Genomic DNA, 19917 nt, shown 5'->3' with positions numbered 1-19917 from the left:
GCAAACTGACAAAATCTGCAGAGGATCAAATAATTATTTTCCCCACTGTACACGTTCCACCCATTTTTAGGGTGGAACATGCAACATGTTCCCCATGCTGCAGCCGCTACCCAATTCCCCCTCCTCTCCCTGTGACAGAAGTACAGGGAGAAGTTCTCCGTACAAGCTGTCACTTTTAAAAAAACAGTGCGGCCGTGCGGGGCTCTGCCCACATGGCAGTCATTCATTCTCAGAGTTCTGTGAATTAATGCAGTACAGGTCCCAACAGCCTTATCGGCTATCTGCTTGTAGTTCAATGAACTGCCACGGCGCTGGTGCGTGCCGTGGTAGATGATGGAATCTTAATGTCAGTATATCTGATTGCCTGTACATCCCATATGGGCAAGCAGATATACTGACAGGCAGGGCCAGTGCTAGACTATTTTGCACCCTTGGCAAGATCAGCTACTTGCGCCGCCCGCCCGCCCCCCCTAAATAAATAAATATACACTTTTGAAAACAGAAAATATTAAATCAACAAAACATGAAACTGCTACATTTCTTGTAATTTGCAAAAATAAGCACCAATAATAAAGACAAAATCAATGTCATGGATGGACTGTATCTGTGGCTGGCAGTGGCAGGGTGACAGTTGCAGTGAGTGGAAGAGGATGGATCCACACTGACAGATCACAGGCTGGAATTCCCCAGGCAATGGGGGGAGATAAAGCATTGTGACAGCAGGCAGCCCAGAAGCCCGCCCCCCTCCTTACACACACCTGAATTGAGTGACCCCACAAAGTGACAGATCCGACACAGCACACCACCATCAACACTGACAAAGATCAGCAGGCACTAAAAGAGCAGGTGAGGTGAGATCATGCTGACATCATCATTCACTGACACATTGTACATGTGATGGATGGCCAGCCAGCTGGGTCACACTCACACAGACATTACCTTCCTCAACAGGCGCAGCTCTGCCTCCACTAATGACTGGGAAGAGAAGGGCTGGAACTCCACAGTGATCAGCAGCTGCCTTGCAGTAAGGGACTAAGTCTGAGAGGAACACTGGAAGGAGTGGCAGCTCTGCCCAGACACCCGGCAACTTCCTGTTTATTTTCTTCCTCCCCTTAAGGATCTTTCATGACATGGTGGCGTCCCACACAGAGAGTGCCGGCCTGTGATTCGCCCAGGCACCCCTAGGTAGCAGTGCACCCTACACGGCTGCCTAGTTTGCCTAGTGGAAGCATTGGTCCTGCTGACAGGTCTGCAGGAGACCTGCAGGGCACCAGTGATCTGCTTGACTGGATGTTTCCAATCTATATAGAGTGTTAGATGGAAAAGCATGTACAAATGGAACGTTCTTGCAGCCTTAGGTGTTTTGAATGATATAAAACTGGAAAAAAAAATGGTGGAAGCAACAGGCTAAAGTTCCATGTGGCTCTTTTCAAGCAGGAGCAGCATGGGGAGATGCTAACTTAATGCTTTATGGCAAGAAAAAGTGTGCAGCGCATGCAGTCGACACTATGCTCACCCATTCTCATATCCCTCCTTATGTATTATACATGGTGATCATATCCCCCTTATGTATTATACATAGAGATCATATCCCCCTTATGTATTATACATGGAGATCATATCCCCCCTTATGTATTATACATGGTGATCATATCCTCCCTTATGTATTATACATGGAGATCATATCCCCCCTTATGTATTATACATGGAGATCATATCCCTCCTTATGTATTACACGTGGTGATCATATCCCCCCTTATGTATTATACGTGGAGATCATATCCCCCCTTATGTATTATACATGGAGATCATATCCCCCCTTATGTATTATACATGGAGATCATATCCCCCCTTATGTATTATACATGGAGATCATATCCCCCCTTATGTATTTCTACATGGAGATCATATCCCCCCTTATGTATTATACATGGAGATCATATCCCCCCCTTATGTATTATACATGGAGATCATATCCCCCCCCTTATGTATTATACGTGGTGATCATATCCCCCCTTATGTATTATACGTGGAGATCATATCCCCCCTTATGTATTATACGTGGTGATCATATCCCCCCTTATGTATTATACATGGAGATCATATCCCCCCCTTATGTATTATACATGGTGATCATATCCCCCCTTATGTATTATACATGGAGATCATATCCCCCCCTTATGTATTATACATGGAGATCATATCCCTCTTATGTATTATACATGGAGATCATATCCCCCTTATGTATTATACATGGAGATCATCCCCCCCTTATGTATTATACATGGAGATCATATCCCCTCTTATGTATTATACATGGAGATCATATCCCCCCTTATGTATTATACATGGAGATCATATCCCCCCTTATGTATTATACATGGTGATCATATCCCCCTTATGTATTATACATGGAGACCATATCCCCCCTTATGTATTATACATGGAGATCATATCCCCCCTTATGTATTATAGATGGTGATCATATCCCCCTTATGTATTTATACATGGAGATCATATCCCCCCCTTATGTATTATACATGGAGATCATATCCCCCCTTATGTATTTATACATGGAGATCATATCCCCCTTATGTATTATACATGGTGATCATATCCCCTGTTATGTATTATACATGGAGATCATATCCCCCTTATGTATTATACATGGCGATCATATCCCCCTTATGTATTATACATGGAGATCATATCCCCCCTTATGTATTATACATGGAGATCATATCCCCCCTTATGTATTATACATGGAGATCATATCCCCCCTTATGTATTATACATGGAGATCATATCCCCCCTTATGTATTATACATGGAGATCATATCCCCCCTTATGTATTATACATGGAGATCATATCCCCTTTAATCTCCTCTTCTCAAGTGAAGGAAAATATCCTCAATGGGACAGATAAAAAAAGGAAAAAAAAACAAAACAAAAAAACTAAAAACCTTTGGCTGTAAATATACTTTATGACCAGCACCAAACATACACAAGGTGCTACTACTTCAACACTGCCTGACTGTATGAAATGGTGCCTTCTATAGTCTGCATACAATATTTGGAGAAATATAAAGAATATAAAGTGACATATAGGTAAAAAATTACCTCGTGTTGTTTGAAAAACTCTGATCTTTCCAGCTCTGCGCGCAGTTCTTTCAATCTTGTCAGATAGTTCCTCTGCAAATAAACAAAGCAGGTTCTCACAATGTCTGCCGGTTCCCAATGCAGAGAACACACAATGAAGGGGGCAGGAGCTCCATCTACTCACCAAGATATTTTTATTGCCATCCACAAAGTCGTCCAGAGCTCCCATCACCTGCTCTCTGTGTTTGGTCTTCTTAAAGTTTGTGTCACAAGTCCCATCAGCTCTCTGCAATCAAACATATTCATATGGACATTTACCCACTTTGTCACCATTTGTCATTTTTACATTCTCGCCCTATGAGGGACTAATCCATTATCATGTCACTATCATTATTACACTCTGGTCCTACAAGAGACTGAACAATCCATTATATTACCATCATTGTTATATTCTGGTCCTACAAGAGACCGAACCGTCCATTATATTACCATCATTATTACACTCTGGTCCTACAAGAGACCGAACAGTCCATTATATTACCATCATTATTACATTCTGGTCCTACAAGAGACCGAACCGTCCATTATATTACCATCATTATTACATTCTGGTCCTACAAGAGACCGAACAGTCCATTATATTACCATCATTATTACATTCTGGTCCTACAAGAGACCGAACAGTCCATTATATTACCATCATTATTACATTCTGGTCCTACAAGAGTCCGAACCGTCCATTATATTACCATCATTATTATATTCTGGTCCTACAAGAGACCGAACAATCCATTATATTACCATCATTATTACACTCTGGTCCTACAAGAGACCGAACCGTCCATTATATTACCATCATTATTACATTCTGGTCCTACAAGAGACCGAACCGTCCATTATATTACCATCATTATTACACTCTGGTCCTACAAGAGACCGAACAGTCCATTATATTACCATCATTATTATATTCTGGTCCTACAAGAGACCGAACAGTCCATTATATTACCATCATTATTACATTCTGGTCCTACAAGAGACCGAACCATCATTATTACACTCTGGTCCTACAAGAGACCGAACCGTCCATTATATTACCATCATTATTACACTCTGGTCCTACAAGAGACCGAACCATCATTATTACACTCTGGTCCTTGAAGTGTCCTGGCATGAACATCTATTAGAACCCATTAAAGCAGAGTTAATAGTACACTTTAGTCCTGGGGGGTGGACTGATTCATTAGGCCCCTTTCACACAGGTGTTCCGTTTACATCTGTTTTTTCTCTATTCTATTTTTTTTTGCGAAAGAAAAATAGGGTTATCATTCGTTCAAAAAAAAACGGATGCGGACATTAACGGATGTAAAAAGATGTTCATCCGTTTACATCCATAGAAATACATGGAGGTCCGTTTTTCATGCATAAACGGACATGAAAAATGGACCCCCATGTATTTCTATGGACTTGCGGATGTAAACGGATGAATATCTTTTTACATCCGTTAATATCCGCATCCATTTTTTTTGAACGGAAGAAAACCTTATTTTTCTTCTGCATGATGTAAACAGACCAAAATGGATATGAATGGATGAAAACCGATGGAAAATGGATGTAAACCAATAAATGTAAACGGATGAAAAAACAGATGTAAAGAGACGAAAAACAGATGTAAACGGATGAAAAAATGGATGTAAACGGATGAAAAAAACAGATGTAAACTCATCCGTTTTTTTTTCTTTGAAAAAACGTGACTGAACTGATGAAAAAAAACAGAACGCCTGTGTGAAAGGACCCTTATGAATAGTTCATGGCACTAGTGGTGTCCCATTGTATCATGCTTATAGTTTCTAATGAGCACACAAGACATTGGTTTGCTGCTCAAACTGTCCACTTTCACACCAGGTTTACACTAATCTGGTGCGGGAAACGCTGCAAATCTTGTGCGTTTCCCGCACTGCAATCGCATGGCGTTCATGCGATCTGGTGCGGGTGTCAATGTTAATTTAATGACACCCCAAAATATATCACAAACACGATTCGATTGCCAGAAAGTCAGGTGCGGGTGAAAAAAGGATCCTGCACCGTTTAGGTGCAGATGCGATGCGATTTGAGCCATACAAAATGCATGGCTCAAATCAAGTTAAAACCGCACAGACATCGCATGCAATTCACACAGGAATGGGGTGCGATTCCTGTGCAAATTACATGGTGTGTCCCACACCGCATTGGTGTGAACCCAGACTGAGTGTGGATGATATGTTAGAAACATGGGGCCACGTGACCCTTTCTGCCCTGCTTACCTTGATGCCCTCTATCCTAAATCCCAGCGTAGCGGTGGAGCTCAGCGTCTCTCTCCACTGCATGTATCGGGGTTTTAGGATGCCTCTCTGCTGGTGCTCCTCTTCCGTCGGTGCACTTGGGTCTACCGCAATCATCTTTTCATACATGTCCTTCCTGAGCTTGGGCTTCTCCCTGGCTTTGACCAGCTCCTCCTCCAAATACGTTCTGTAATAACAATACATGAAAAACAATGAAAAACTGTCCATTTCTGGAACCATCCATTGTAATCCATAAGCACCAAATCAGACTTCAGCTGTGACTTTTCTAATCTACACTTTACAAACTATTACTCTGTTGGGTAGCAGAGGAGATTAGTAAAAAGACATATTTAGTACCAGAAGATATAAAACACTCACATTTCAGATATGTATTAATCATTATCTAATAGTAACCGTTACAGCAGGAAAAAAAACAAAGGACAGTCATGTAAATGTTCGCCTCCTGCGATTAGAAAAGGCAGTCCGCAGGAACGCACAGTTTTGGCCCACAGCTTTAAAGTGTTGGTAGGATTGAAGCCAGGGGCGGACTGACAACTCATGGGGCCCCTGGGCAATAGGGAATCATGGGGCCCCTGTGTCCTTGCCCACATTCAAAAAAACTTATAAAAAAGGTACCAGGGGCATTTCATGGGGCCCCCTACTGACCCCGTGCCCTCAGGCAGTGCCCAATTGCTCGAATGGTCAGTCCACCCCTGATTGAAGCCAAGAGGCACATAAAAAACCTAGGGAAAAAATGAGCATGCATGTACTTACTGAGCACAAATGAACGAAAATCAGAAGTCAAATCTTTAAAATGTCCACTCCGTCTAAAATGGCTACGTCACCTTTTGGTGGGTTTAAGCACTCAATGGCTTCTTATAGCGCTCAGCAACATGCCCCCCATCCCCCAATGCAGAAGGCCACAATAATATGTGACTCTCACCAGGTAGACTCCATGAAGAGAATGTGTCACCACCAATTGGTTTTGCAATGGCTACTGGACAGAACTGTGAATACTGGTGGAGATATCAGAACATCGCAGCCCCCAAGAGACAGAAGAACTTAGTAACCACACTGCCACATCTGGGGTGAGATGTCCTTAAATGTCTAAAATATCTCAGATGTATGGCTGGACCATATAATGAGAAGTCTTTTCATTCATCACTCACCTGACACCCATTTTGCAGTCCATAATGGACGGGGAGTCAAATTCTGACAACAGGTCTTCCATCTGGTTGTAGGTTTCGCCCTCCTTCTCCACCACTCCGTAGTATCCAGGGACAAAGGGCCGCAGTGTGTCCCGGTTCAGCCATTCTAGGCACTGCTGTTCACACTGGCAAAACTTCTTCAGGATCTTCCCGTATTCTCCGGCCTTGAAGTTACCTGCAGGGGGTCAGCCATAGGTCACTATAGTGTACACTGCCCTATTTATGGACCCCATCCTCCATTCCACTATATTACTCCCCAATTTGTTTTTTTTCTCTAGGTCAGTGATCACCGAACTGCAGCCCTTTGCTTGCTTTTACCTGGCTCTAGGGACACTATTCCTCCCACTGACACCAATGATGAGGTACTATTGCTTCCAATGACACCAATGATGGGGCACTATTCCTCCCACTGACACCAATGATGAGGTACTATTGCTTCCAATGACACCAATGATGGGGCACTATTCCTCCCACTGACACCAATGATGGGGCACTATTCCTCCCACTGACACCAATGATGAGGTACTATTGCTTCCAATGACACCAATGATGGAGCACTATTCCTCCCACTGACACCAATGATGGGGCACTATTCCTCCCACTGACACCAATGATGGGGCACTATTCCTCCCACTGACACCAATGATGGGGCACTATTCCTCCCACTTAAAATAACCATGAGGCATTAAGCCTCTTACTGACACTGGTGATGGTACACTATTCTTCCCACCGATACCAAGGATGGAACACTTTTCCTCCCAAACATTGCTAAAAAGGGTATATAGCAGTGTACAGAAGGTTTACCCAGAATTCCTAGTGTTAATGTGGTCACACCCCTTTAGCACCCGATAGATTATATGCATGTAGAAGCTACTGAAATCTGAGCACAGATATATCTTTTTTCTGTTCCTCCCACCGACACCAATGATGGGGCATTATTCCTCACACCGACACCAACAATGGGGCACGATTCCTTCCAATGACATCAACAGTGGAGCATAACTTCCCTTACTAATACAAACCATGAGCCACTATTCCTCTTACTGTCACCAAAGATGGGACACGATTTCTCCCACTGATAGGACTATAGAACTATTATTTATTTATTTCAGGTACTTATATAGCGCCATCAATTTACACAGCGCTTTACACATATATTGTACATTCACATCAGTCCCTAACCCTCAAGGGGCGTACAATCTAAGGTCCCTAACTCACATTCATACATACACATACTAGGGCCAATTTAGACAGGAGCCAATTAACCTACCAGCATGTCTTTGGAGTGTGGGAGGAAACCGGAGTACCCAGAGGAAACCCACACAGGCACAAGGAGAACATGCAAACTCCAGGCAGGTGGTGCCGTGGCTGGGAATCGAACCAACGACCCGAGTACTGCCAGGCGGAAGTGCTAACCATTTAGCCACAATATACACATATACGGTATCTCTATTCCTCCTGCTGACACAAACAATGGAGCACAATTCCATCCACTGACACCAATGATGGGCATCATTCCTTCCACTTACACTAACAATGGGGCACTCTTCCATCCACTGACACCAATGATGGGCATCATTCCTTCCACTTACACTACCAATTGGGCACTATTGCTCTTACTGATACTAACCATGAGTCATTATTCCTCTTACTGACACCACAAATGGTACACCTTTCCTCCCACTGATACAAGGATGAGGCACTATTCCTTCCTCTGACACCAATGATGAGGCACTATTCCTTCCTCTGACACCAATGATGGGGCACTATTCCTCCCCAGAATACTAAAGATGAGGCATTTTTTACTACCACTAATGCCAGGACATTTTATACTCCCACTGGCCACTTTCTAGCCTCTCTAAAGTCTGAAGAACCATAAACTGGCAGTTTGTTCAGAAAGTCTGTAGACCCCCCCCCCCCCCGCTCTAGGTCAACGATTTCCAAAGCAGAGTAGGCCTTAGCACTGTAAACACCGAGACTCGGGACATACAGCCCTGCACTGAGTGCTTACTATAGTGATTCACTGTTGGAAACGCTGGACTAGGTGGATTCTAGAACACAACCTCTATGTATGCTTCAGTGGGAAAAAGAAAGTATTGATTGTATACAGAGATATTTCTATTTTTAAAACACCACAAATACCTGAGAGAACATGTGATAAAATACTACGAACTCTGTGGGCGATTCATCCTACCTTAGGGTGGGTAGCAGGAAGACCTGAACAGTTAACCTCATCCTCTATGACAAAGTAAACAACATCTGACAGATTTATGGGCCATTTCCAGTTACCTGCATGTCCAGCCAGCTGGACCCATGGATAATGCTTCTTGAAGGATACCACGAAGGGTGACCAGTGGACCATGTTCTTCAACTTCCTCCAGGATGTGTTCTACAAGACAAGAATTGCATACCGAGGTGAAAATCAGTCATCACACTATGTTTGGTCAGTCAGTAGAAGACACCGATTGAGAAATAAGTCTACACGCCTGACTAGTTACATAAAAAGGATGATGGGAGTCTCGTGGAAAGCCCTTCTAGCACCAGAGCCCCGAGTTGACTTCCCACCACACACAACTAGCACAGGCTTTGGATTTTCCATGATGGTAGGTACAAGGTGAGGCGCCTCCATACCTTCATTTATTCTATGCAACAAAATAACATTACACCACCAGTGAACGTACAGTTAGAACTCCACCTGAGAAGTGAGAGGTTGCTTTATTATGGGGTGACAGCCCCGCTTACACAATAGTCTGATCAGATACAGGAAATGTACCCAATCGGAGGAATTCATTTTACAATGTTTTACAGAAAAGACACTTCCAATGCCCTTGGTGACTCAGTGAAGGAAGTAATCCTCTAGAGATCTTGTACTGGGAGAGGCTTGGAGAACCTTACTATGCAAATACTGTGAGGGGCCACTTAAAGGGAGCGTGTTTTATGGGACTCTTATTGTGCACAGCCCTAGTCTTATGCAAAATTATAACAACATATATTTATTTGGATGACCTCTCTTTCTGAATGCCCACCTTCACACCAGTTGTCCTTTTTGGCACATTGATCTTCTATAATGATACCTAAAGTCAGGGGTGTATTTACCACAAGGCAAACAAGGCATTTGCCTAGGGCGGCATTTTTCAGGGGGGAGGGGCAGCACTGTCCCTCGGAATAAGGGACGGAAGAAGTGACACACGCAGCATGGGGACCTGTTGGTTTCCGAGAGAGGCTGTGGGTTTCATGATGGTGTATGCATAGCTTGACTCTTGTTCCCGAGGATGTCAGGTGGCTGGTGTTGGGGGGCAGTGGAAGTGGAAGGATTTTTGTGATGCCTAGGGCAGCACAAAACCTAAATACACCACTGCTTAAAGTGATACTAAACACACACACATTGTTTATTTACATTGTCCCTACTGCTTGTGGATGAAGGTACTGTCATTTTATTTAAAGAAAAAAGAACAAAAAAAAACAAACAAACCACCTAAGTACCTTTTTTCTAATCGATATACAGCTGTCACGTGACCCAGCACGTTCCCAGCCTGGCTGCAGGGAAACATAAGCAGGAGGAGCTTCTAGTCCTCTGCTGCTGGTCACATGTTCAAAAAATAAAACAGCCTCTGGGTACAGAGTAAAAATAAATTCATGTTAATAAACGGTTTTAAAATTGTCATACAAATATATATTTGACATCAATTATATATCATTTATAGAATAGTTATAGTAACATGGTGTGGGCGGATTTCTGCCAGTCACGGGCTGTCTACCGCCCTTCCAACTTGTGTCTTAGAATAACAGGGCGGTGAAGCAGCCATCAATCAAGATTTACTATCCCGACCCCCTTGTGTTTAACTGGTTAGTGGGCATGGAGGAGGAAAAAGGGAGTGGGCTGTCATATAGTACTGTGTATACACCCACATGTGTGACTCTATAGTCACATGGGCTGCTCAGATGTGATAGGCAGGAAATGCTCAGCATAGAAACTTCCTGAAAACTGAGCATGTGCAGAGCTGCCACCACTGCTCTGCAAAATCCCCAACTGCTTTGGGGACATAGACAGAATGGGGAGATAGACAACAGGAGGATCAACCAGGTTTTTTTGCAGAATACAAAAACAAATCCCATAGCAAATGAGTGAGTATGAACCACATGTAATACAGCATTTAGGTATAGTATTTTTTGTGATGTGGGTTTAATGACACTTTAATGTACAGGTTTGTAGATCAGTCACTAAAGGGACCTTTACAATTCTATGCAATCATTTCCCTACTTTCCAGCTCATCATCAACACGCAGTAAAGCACAATCATTGTGTAGCACTATGTGATCCTGGGTATGTAGAACTCATATAGCTGTTAGCATGTACATATCTAACTATATTCTTCCATTTAATTATGTACCATGGGCAGGGGTGGACTGACAACTCATGGGGCCCCCAGGCAATAGGGGATCATGGGGAACCTGTGTCCTTGCCCAAACTCAAAAAAGCCTAGGAAAAAAGTACTCATGGGGCCCCCTACTGACCCCGGGCCCTCGGGCAGTGCCCGAGTTTTCAAATGGTCAGTCCACCCCTGACCATGGGACTTCAAGTCTTGGCAATACTACTATCATTTGGATGAATACCCTACCTCAGTGTTTCTGAACCTTTTTTCAGTCAATGCACCCTTTAAAAGTTATGGATAATCTCAAGGCACCCTTTAAAATTCTGCACAGTCTCAAGGCACCCCAATCTAAAATGTGAAAGACTATTCAAGACACATCCAGTACACCCAACGTTAGAGGTGATTTATTCTTCCAAAGCAAATACACCTTTGCACACTGGTACTGACTAGTGTCTCTCTCCTTTTTTTTCTCCATCACTCTGCTAATGTTACCCCAGTGTTGACGGAGAGAGGTAGGGGAGGGCCAAACAAAGATGATGTGCATGCACCTGACATACTCCTTAACAACTGATGTCATTGGTTGTTAGGATGCTGGCAGCTAGAAGGTCATAAAAGTGCACAATGAAAACCTGTGGCTTTGTGTACTAAAAGGCAGGATTGATCCACCTGCTGGCTTGTATACAATTTTTGGTCATTTTGTCAAGGCACCCCTGAAGAAGACTGAACGCACCCTGGTTGAGAAAGGCTGCCCGGCCACCCTGGTTGAGAAAGGCTGCCCTATCTAACATCTCACATGCTATTCCTAAAGTGGTTCTTAAGGCTCAACATGTTTTACCTTAATGAATTCTCCGCATTAAGGTACAAAATGTCCCAGTAATTGTATTGCCCCCCCCTCCTCTTCTACTTACCCAAGTTCTCTCTCAATCCAGCGCTGTGCCCTTCTGCAGTGGCTATCTCTACTCACAAAGGCAGATGCAGGAGCCATTGGCTCCTGATGCGATCAATCAAATCCTGTAAATAAAGAGTGGGGGCAAGGCCGAGCCGTGCTGTGTGTATCAATATTTGCACATAGCCCAACTCAGGACCAAGCCACAGGTGTGCCACCATAGCAAACAGCTTGCTACGGGGACACTCAAAGAAGGGGAGGAGCCTAGAGAGCTGGTGGTAGACCCCAAAAGAGGAGGTTCAGGGCTGATCTGCACAATACCATTGCACAGAGCAGCTACGTACAACATGTTTGTTATTTACATTTAAGTGTATATAAAAAGGCAAAACTTTTCTTTTTTAAGTTTTGGACAGTAGGGAAAGGTTGGACCCTCTGTCACATTTTTACTGCCATCTGTATCCCTACTGGGGAGATCCACCCCTCTCCATTTGTCTTGGTCACCACTGTCATCAAAACAGAAAGTGAGGGGAATTCCTAAAATGTTAGGGTAAATGGTGAGGATGAATTATCCAATGGGGACATTTGTTCCAATGACAACTGTCTTGCTATGGGAAGCTTTCCTTTTATTTCCTTTTGTGTGTCCAGGTCAGGAAGTGAAGGAAAATCTCCCCAGCAGGTCACAGTGGTGTATAAGAATCACCCCCCCCTAGACACAAAATGCAGCATCCCCATTACCAACTACTTTGTTGTAAAAGGCAGCAGATGTTCTCACTGGAACTGGAAGGGTCTGGCAAGGGCTTGTAAGAATTGGAGAGCTGTTTAGCAACCATTTTCCCCACAATTGTCACTGAAACATTAATGCAAGAAAATATACTTCCTACTAGAGACAGAGAAGGGGGGCAATGGGGTACCATCTGAAAATAAAAGCCCACCTGGGGTGGAAACAGTTGGACCCAGTGATGGAGGCATTCCCAAGGAGCAAGTGTCACCAATGCAGACTCCATCAGATGTCAAGAAGAAACCATTTGGAAGTTGGAGAAATAGATGGAAAAATACGAGCGATGTATCCATCTCCCCTCCATCGTTCCCTGGTCCCAGTGACAGGTAAGTGGTCATTTTATTAGGGAAAAAAATATTTAACAAGGTTATGTAACCCATAATAATGTATCAGAAAGCATACTTTGGTGTTCTGACTGAGGTGTACTGAAGAAATTTGATTGAATGGTTGCTATGGGTTACCGATCTTTCCATGTCATCATCAGGTTTTGCACTTGTTTTCTTAGTAAGCCTGCTTGTGTGCCAGCTAAGGACCTGGACACTCTGCAACGGGGTCAGATTTGTGGAAAGGACACCTAGGCCTTGCGTGACCATACAGTCCGATGAATTCCCTCATCCATGCTAAACAGTGTGGGTGGAAGAACTTCCCTGCTATTTTAGTTTGACAGCCAGCACTCCTGGTTGTCAGAATATCTGAACAGTGGCTGCATCTGATTGGATGCAAACACATTTCAGCTGACAATTTTCCACCCGTCTCCTTTGATAATCAAATCCAATAATGTTGGGTAGGAGGGTGCAAACAGTGCCATTTGCAGCTCGACTTTCATGAGGTTCATCAGGAACCAGCCACATTCGCTCTGAGTATAGCAAGACTATTTATTGTAATACATTGAATTCATTTCATACATAGGTAAGCATGCAGGTAGAAATCAAAAGAAAATATCCCGTTTTACAACCACCACATACTGAATGGTACAAAGCCATCCACAATACTGCCCCTAGCTACATCGCCAACCTCATCCACCGATACCGTCCACTCCGCTCCTTCCATGACATCCTCCTCTCTAGCTCCCTCATCACCTCCTCCCACACTTGCCTCCAGGACTTCTCCAGAGCCTCTCCCATCCTCTTGAACTCCCTACCACAGCATGTCCGGTCAGCCCCCACCCTGTCTGCCTTTAGGTGATCTTTGAAAACTCACTTATTCAGGGAAGCCTACCCCACCTCCACCTAAGAACTGTACTTGAACCACCTCCACCAGATCATCCCCCGCAGCTATCGCCTTTTGTATCACCTCCCCCTTCCTTTAGATTGTAAGCTCCACGAGCCAGACATTCCTTCTGTACTGAAATGTATTGTAATTGTACTGTCTCCCTTATATTGTAAAGTGCTGCGCAAACTGTTGGCGCTATATAAATCCTGTATAATAATAATAATAATACTACCTATATTGCCCCATCAAAGACATGCAGAAGGTTCCAGTTTACATACTCAGTGTTTGGTGGTTAGGCAATGCTTGTTCAACATCACTATGGGCATCCACCAAGCATTTGGCAGAACATAAATGTTCCTGAGTACCCAACCTAACACAGAACACAAGCAAGACGATAATCCCAGCCGAAGGTTGTGGTAAGTATACAGCAGAAGTGGTTTCAGCAACAGGATTAACTGTAACAAGCATCGTCTGCTCTTCCTACAGCAAGACATAAACAAGAGGACATGTCTGTTCTGGATGGTGTTGTGGCTGACAGCTTGAAGTCCTCCAATTCATTAGTAACCCGGGGGCTCTGCTATGTTTGGCAGCAGGGGACGACTAAAACTTCCTATTATACATATCTGCAAATACATTAAACTGCTGGACTGGCTCCAATGTGAACAAACAATGGTGTGTTTGGCTGGTCCCCAAACGCTCAGCCGAGGTATGTACAAGCTGGGCCAGGCATCTGTGGCTTGTTGATGCTTGGAGCGAAGCAACACATCGATATTCCTAGTAATGTCTCTAGGAAAGTTCATCCACTGAATCAATTTACACAATACCCCCCACAGATGAATGATCTTCATAGCAAAGGAGGGGGATGGAGCACCCCAAACCCAAAGTGTTTTCTAGAGTTATCCCTGCAGGCAGGAACCTGTGCACATGACAGGTAGGTGAGCACTGTGCCAAGACAAACAACTAGTATTTGTTCTAGAATTGTGCCCACGGGTTTAGGAATTACCAGCAGAAAGGATTGCAAAGGATGTTCAGTAGGCAAGTGAAGATCCACTTAGTTCCCCAAGGAGCTGGGTGAACATACTGTACAATGAGCTGCCAATTTACTGGTTAGTGGTTTACAGCATCCTCCATACCATCCCCTCCTATAGGATAGGGGTCTCCAGACTTTCTAGACAGAGGGCCAGATTACTGTCCTTCAAACTTTAGGGGGGCTAGACTGGTCAGTGGGAGGACTGGTGCCCCATCATTAGTATTTGGGGGAGTATTGGTGCCCTGTCATTGGTATTGGTGTCAGTGGGGGGACCAGTGCCCCGTCACTGGTGTCAGTGGGGGGACCAGTGCCCCGTCACTGGTGTCAGTGGGGGGGGACCAGTGCCCCGTCACTGGTGTCAGTGGGGGGGGGGGGACCAGTGCCCCGTCACTGGTGTCAGTGGGGGGGGACCAGTGCCCCGTCACTGGTGTCAGTGGGAGGAATAGTGCCCCGTCACTGGTGTCAGTGGGGGGACCATTGCCCCGACATTGGTGTCAGTGGGAGGAACAGTGCCCCGTCACTGGTGTCAGTGGGAGGAACAGTGCCCCGTCACTGGTGTCAGTGGGAGGAACAGTGCCCCGTCACTGGTGTCAGTGGGAGGAACAGTGCCCCGTCACTGGTGTCAGTGGGAGGAACAGTGTTCCATCACTGGTGTCAGTAAGAGGAATAGTGTTCCATCACTGGTGTCAGTGGGAGAGACTATGCCCCACTGTTGCTGACAGAGGGAGGAATAATGCCCCAAGAGTCGGATTAAAGCAAGCAAAGGGCCGCAGTTTGGAGACCACTGTCCTAGGAGGCCATTGTCTTCTGACACTGGATGCTTACAGTTCCCTTCATTTCTGACGTAACAGCCATCTGCTTGGGGAAGGGGCAGATAGAGGCCATGGCAAATACAGAAACCCAATGGATTGACCTAAAAGGTTCATCACAGTTTCAACAATCCAAGAAAGGGCTGCAAGTTTCACTGAACTCTAATTAAATCTGTGGATTGTTATGCTACTGTAAAGTGACCGGCGTGTTGCTGGTCCCCGACCACTGCAGGTATCTGAAGGTCTCAGGTGTGTAGAAAACCTGCTCCCCTTCTGCAGCTCCTCACTACAGTATGCACAACACAATCTTTTAACAGATTTTTTAGTAAATTCTATAAGATCCAATGAAAAAGCCCAATAGGGAAGTTTGTGCTTCTCCTCCCTAAAGAGTAAATTTCAGGGAAAAGACTATAAAATGGAAGGCCACATCAGCCCAGACCATTTCTGTGGCAGTCAATAGTAAAAATGTACCCATTTTTTTTTTTTATAAAAAGAGAAGTTCGGAATTTGAAAAACAAAAAACAAACACATATACTTACCTAAGTGGATACAGCATCTGTCCTTCGCCAGCTCTAAAACCAAGAACTGAGTAATCAAAGACCGCTGATCACTCAGTGATCGATCCTCAGTGAGCAAAGAGCTTTGAATGTCAGCCTATGGCGTTCATTTCTGCCCCTCCAGCATTCACTGGAGCGCCGGGCTGTGGAAGGGGCAGGAGCAGCTCACAGAGGCTGAGCCAGCTGCCAGTCAGGAATCTGGGTGGATCCCGACTTTAAAGTCAGGATCGCTACAGAGCTTGAACCAGCTCAGTGACGTAAGGCAACAGCTAGCGTATCGGGTCACAGGAGTACAAAACAAAGTGCACTCCTGTGACCCACAAGAGGAGGGCTTTTGCCCTACTTTTCCTTTAAATGTGTTTGTAATCATGTAAGCCTGGGCATCACCTCTAGCATGCGTCTGCTGGGTTCTCTTCCCAAGGTAAAAATCAGCAGTACCCTCTCTAATCACCTATTCATCCCAATGACTATGCCATTAGTGACACCATGGAACACCTATGTGCTTCCTCAGGATCATCACATGGTATATGACAGATGATACACAATATGGAGCCCAGAGAGACAATAACCCCGCAACCTGTCATTCCAACGGTTTCTGAACAACTGAACACAGTTCTATCACGTATGTTCTGCCATGTATCAGCTTTGTGAAAGGTTTCAATGAGACAATGAGGGTGACTGTGCACAGACTACAGGATGTGATGTAGAGGACAGACAATGGCGGGTCATTAACATTCTCTATGTTCTGACAAAACAGGCATTGTCTGGCCTCCAGGAGACTGGTCAGTGTGGTGTCACAGGTTTGACAACATAGTAATCAGACAGCAACAAAGTTATAGCCACAGATTGCAAAACAAAGCTGACTTTAGCAACTCTAAAGCACTGTATAGACCAGTGGTCGGCAAGCCGCGGCTCGCGAGCCACATGCGGCTCTTTACACATTTTAATGCGGCTCTTCTGTGTGCCGGGCGCTCGCTCCCCTCCCCTCCCTCCTCTCCCTTCTCTCGGGCGGCCGCTCCCCTCCCCTCCCTCCTCTCGGGTGGCCGAGGACTCTGCAGCTAGCCCAGCAATGATTGGCCAGTCTCGCTGCCACTCACATCCTGATAGCTAGTGATTGGCTGTCAGGATGTGTGTAGGCGGGGCAGCGTGACGAACGTGAGGGGAGCTAGGCTCCTCTCACAGTCCGCCCTGAAGACCGGAACGGCGCGGGGAGCACGGCGAGAGGAACGCGCGGAGCAAAGGTAAGTGAATTGACACAGGGGGGACTTGACTTACTACTTGCTACTTACTTACTACTACTATATGAGGGATGAATTAATATGGGGGATGAATTACTATATGGGGGATGAATTACTATATGGGGGATGAATTACTATATGGGGGATGTATTACTATGGGGGATGAATTACTATATGGGGGATGAATTACTATAAAAACTTATTGAAACTAAAAACAGTGTACCATCCTATGTATTTTCAGTTTTAAAAATGTGGCTCTCAAAATAAATTTCAATCGTGGTTTTGGCGAGATTTGGCTCAGTTGAAAAAAAAAGGTTGCCACCACTGGTATAGACCAACAACATGGATACTCATCAAAAGGGGACAGCAAAGGAATTTTCAGTTTGACACTTTTTCGGGAGTGGGGAATGATTAAGACCCTCGTCTGTGTCCATTTGGATTGATTTCATTTCCTGTCCTAGAGACACGAAAGTGGAGGAAATCCCATCTTAGACAGTTTTTCTAAATAGTTGTCTTCACTGAAAGATTTCAACTCTAATCCTGCCCCGGTGACAAATTTTGGATTCACCACCACTCTGTGACTGTGACAATGGATCCAGGACAAATAGGCGAAAAACCCTCGAGGGGACAAAGGCAGCAAAATGTCCCTGACCAGGGAGTAAATATTTCATCACTCAGCCCAAAACTAAGGCCCCTTTCACAAGGGCAAACCAATTGGGTCCGACTGCCCATTTTCAGGCAGACTCGATCGGACCATCTATTGCCCTCTATGGAGTGGCGGATGTAAACGGACATGCATCTGTTTATACCCGCCTGCATCTGATCCGTTAAAAACTGACAGATGGGGGATCCATTCACTATCTGTCTAGTGCAGTGGTCTACAAACTGTGGCCCGGGGGCCAGATGAGGCCCTTTACTTGTTTTCATGTGGCCCTTGGGGCATTATTCCCCCCACTGTCAGCAACAGTGGGGCATAATTCCTGCCACTGACACCAACAAAAAGGACACTATTTCTCCTATTGATACCAGTGATGGGGCACGATTTCTTCCACTGACCCCAATGATGGGGCACTATTCCTCCTATTGATACCAATGATGGGGCACTATTCCTCCTATTGATACCAATGATGGGGCACTATTCCTCCTATTGATATCAACTATGGGGCACTATTCCTCCCACTGATACCAACTATGGGGCACTATTCCTCCTATTGATACCAATGATGGGGCACTATTCCTCCTATTGATACCAATGATGGGGCACTATTCCTCCCACTATCACCAACAATGGGATGCTATTAATACCACTGACACCAGTGATGGGGCACTATTCCTACCACTGACACCAGTGATGGGGCACTATTCCTACCACTGACACCAGTGATGGGGCACTATTCCTACCACTGACACCAGTGATGGGGCACAATTCCTCCCACTGACACTAGTGATGGGGCACTATTCCTCCCATCGATACCACTGATGGAGCACTATTCCTCCTGTTGATACCACTGATGGAGCACTATTTCTCTCTAATGCCAATGATGGGGCACTATTCCTCCCCCTAATACCAATGATGGGGCATTGTTTACTCCCACTGACACAAGGATATTTTCTTCTCCCACTGGCAGCAGTCCGGCCCCCCAAAAGTTTGAAGGACAGTAAATTTGTCCTTTGTTTAGAACGTTTGGAGATCCCTGGTCTAGTGGATTGGATGACACTCAGATGTAAATGGACAGGTGATCCGTTTACATCTGACTACCCCTAGAGGACAGTGCACTGCATAAGTAGAGCGGACACGGACCTGGCATCCATCTGCTCAGCGGACAGATCCCTTGCTGAGCAGGCAGATCCACTGGCGAAGTCCGCCCGTGTGAAAGGGGCCTTGAAGATACACCTGGGCACTATTTTGTAAGCTAGGCAAGCCCAGTTGCCTACAGCCATCAACTGTGGTAGTTTCCCATTTGCTGAAGACCCCAATTACCCTCAAGCCCTTTTTAACTTAAATTGGTTCTAAAGGCTGAAGGTTTTTTACCTTCATGCATTATATACATGAAGGTAAAAACCCTTCAGTGAGCAGTCGCCCCCCCCCCCCCCCCCCTCCTCCCAATACTTACCTGAGCCCAATCTCCATCCAGTGATGTGCACGAGAGCAGCTGCTCTCTCGGCTCATTCCCTCCTCTTTGGCTCAGACACAGCAGCACGAGCCACTGGATCTCGCTGCCATGCTCTGTGTGTCTTATGGACAGACAGCAGGGCTTGGGAGTGAGCACACACAAGTGCCCCCACAGTAAGTGGCTTGCTATGGGGGCACTTGGCAAGGAGCTAGGAATGCCAATGGGGGACCCGAGAAGAGGAGGATTGGGGCTGCTCTGTGCAAAACCCTTGCACAGAGGGCAAGGAGCTAGGA

General features: G+C 45.2%; 1 protein-coding gene across 2 annotated transcripts in view; it reads right to left on the bottom strand.

Moving 5' to 3' along the window:
* The window catches only part of ITPKC (inositol-trisphosphate 3-kinase C), a 95243-nt gene that overhangs the window by 6533 nt on the left and 68793 nt on the right, over nt 1–19917 (bottom strand). For both annotated transcript variants that reach the window (XM_089654186.1, XM_089654187.1), the window contains 5 exons: nt 8918–9017; nt 6590–6803; nt 5403–5607; nt 3284–3385; nt 3121–3192 (listed from right to left, as the gene is read on the bottom strand). In XM_089654186.1, coding sequence (XP_089510312.1) covers nt 3121–3192; nt 3284–3385; nt 5403–5607; nt 6590–6803; nt 8918–9017 — 693 coding nt within the window. The remainder of the gene's footprint in view (nt 1–3120; nt 3193–3283; nt 3386–5402; nt 5608–6589; nt 6804–8917; nt 9018–19917) is intronic.

Source organism: Staurois parvus, unplaced genomic scaffold (genome assembly GCF_062004578.1).
Source record: "Staurois parvus isolate SC_StPar_1 unplaced genomic scaffold, SC_StPar_1.0 ptg000746l, whole genome shotgun sequence".
Classification (NCBI taxonomy): domain Eukaryota; kingdom Metazoa; phylum Chordata; class Amphibia; order Anura; family Ranidae; genus Staurois; species Staurois parvus.
This window is presented reverse-complemented; position numbering and strand designations above follow the sequence as displayed.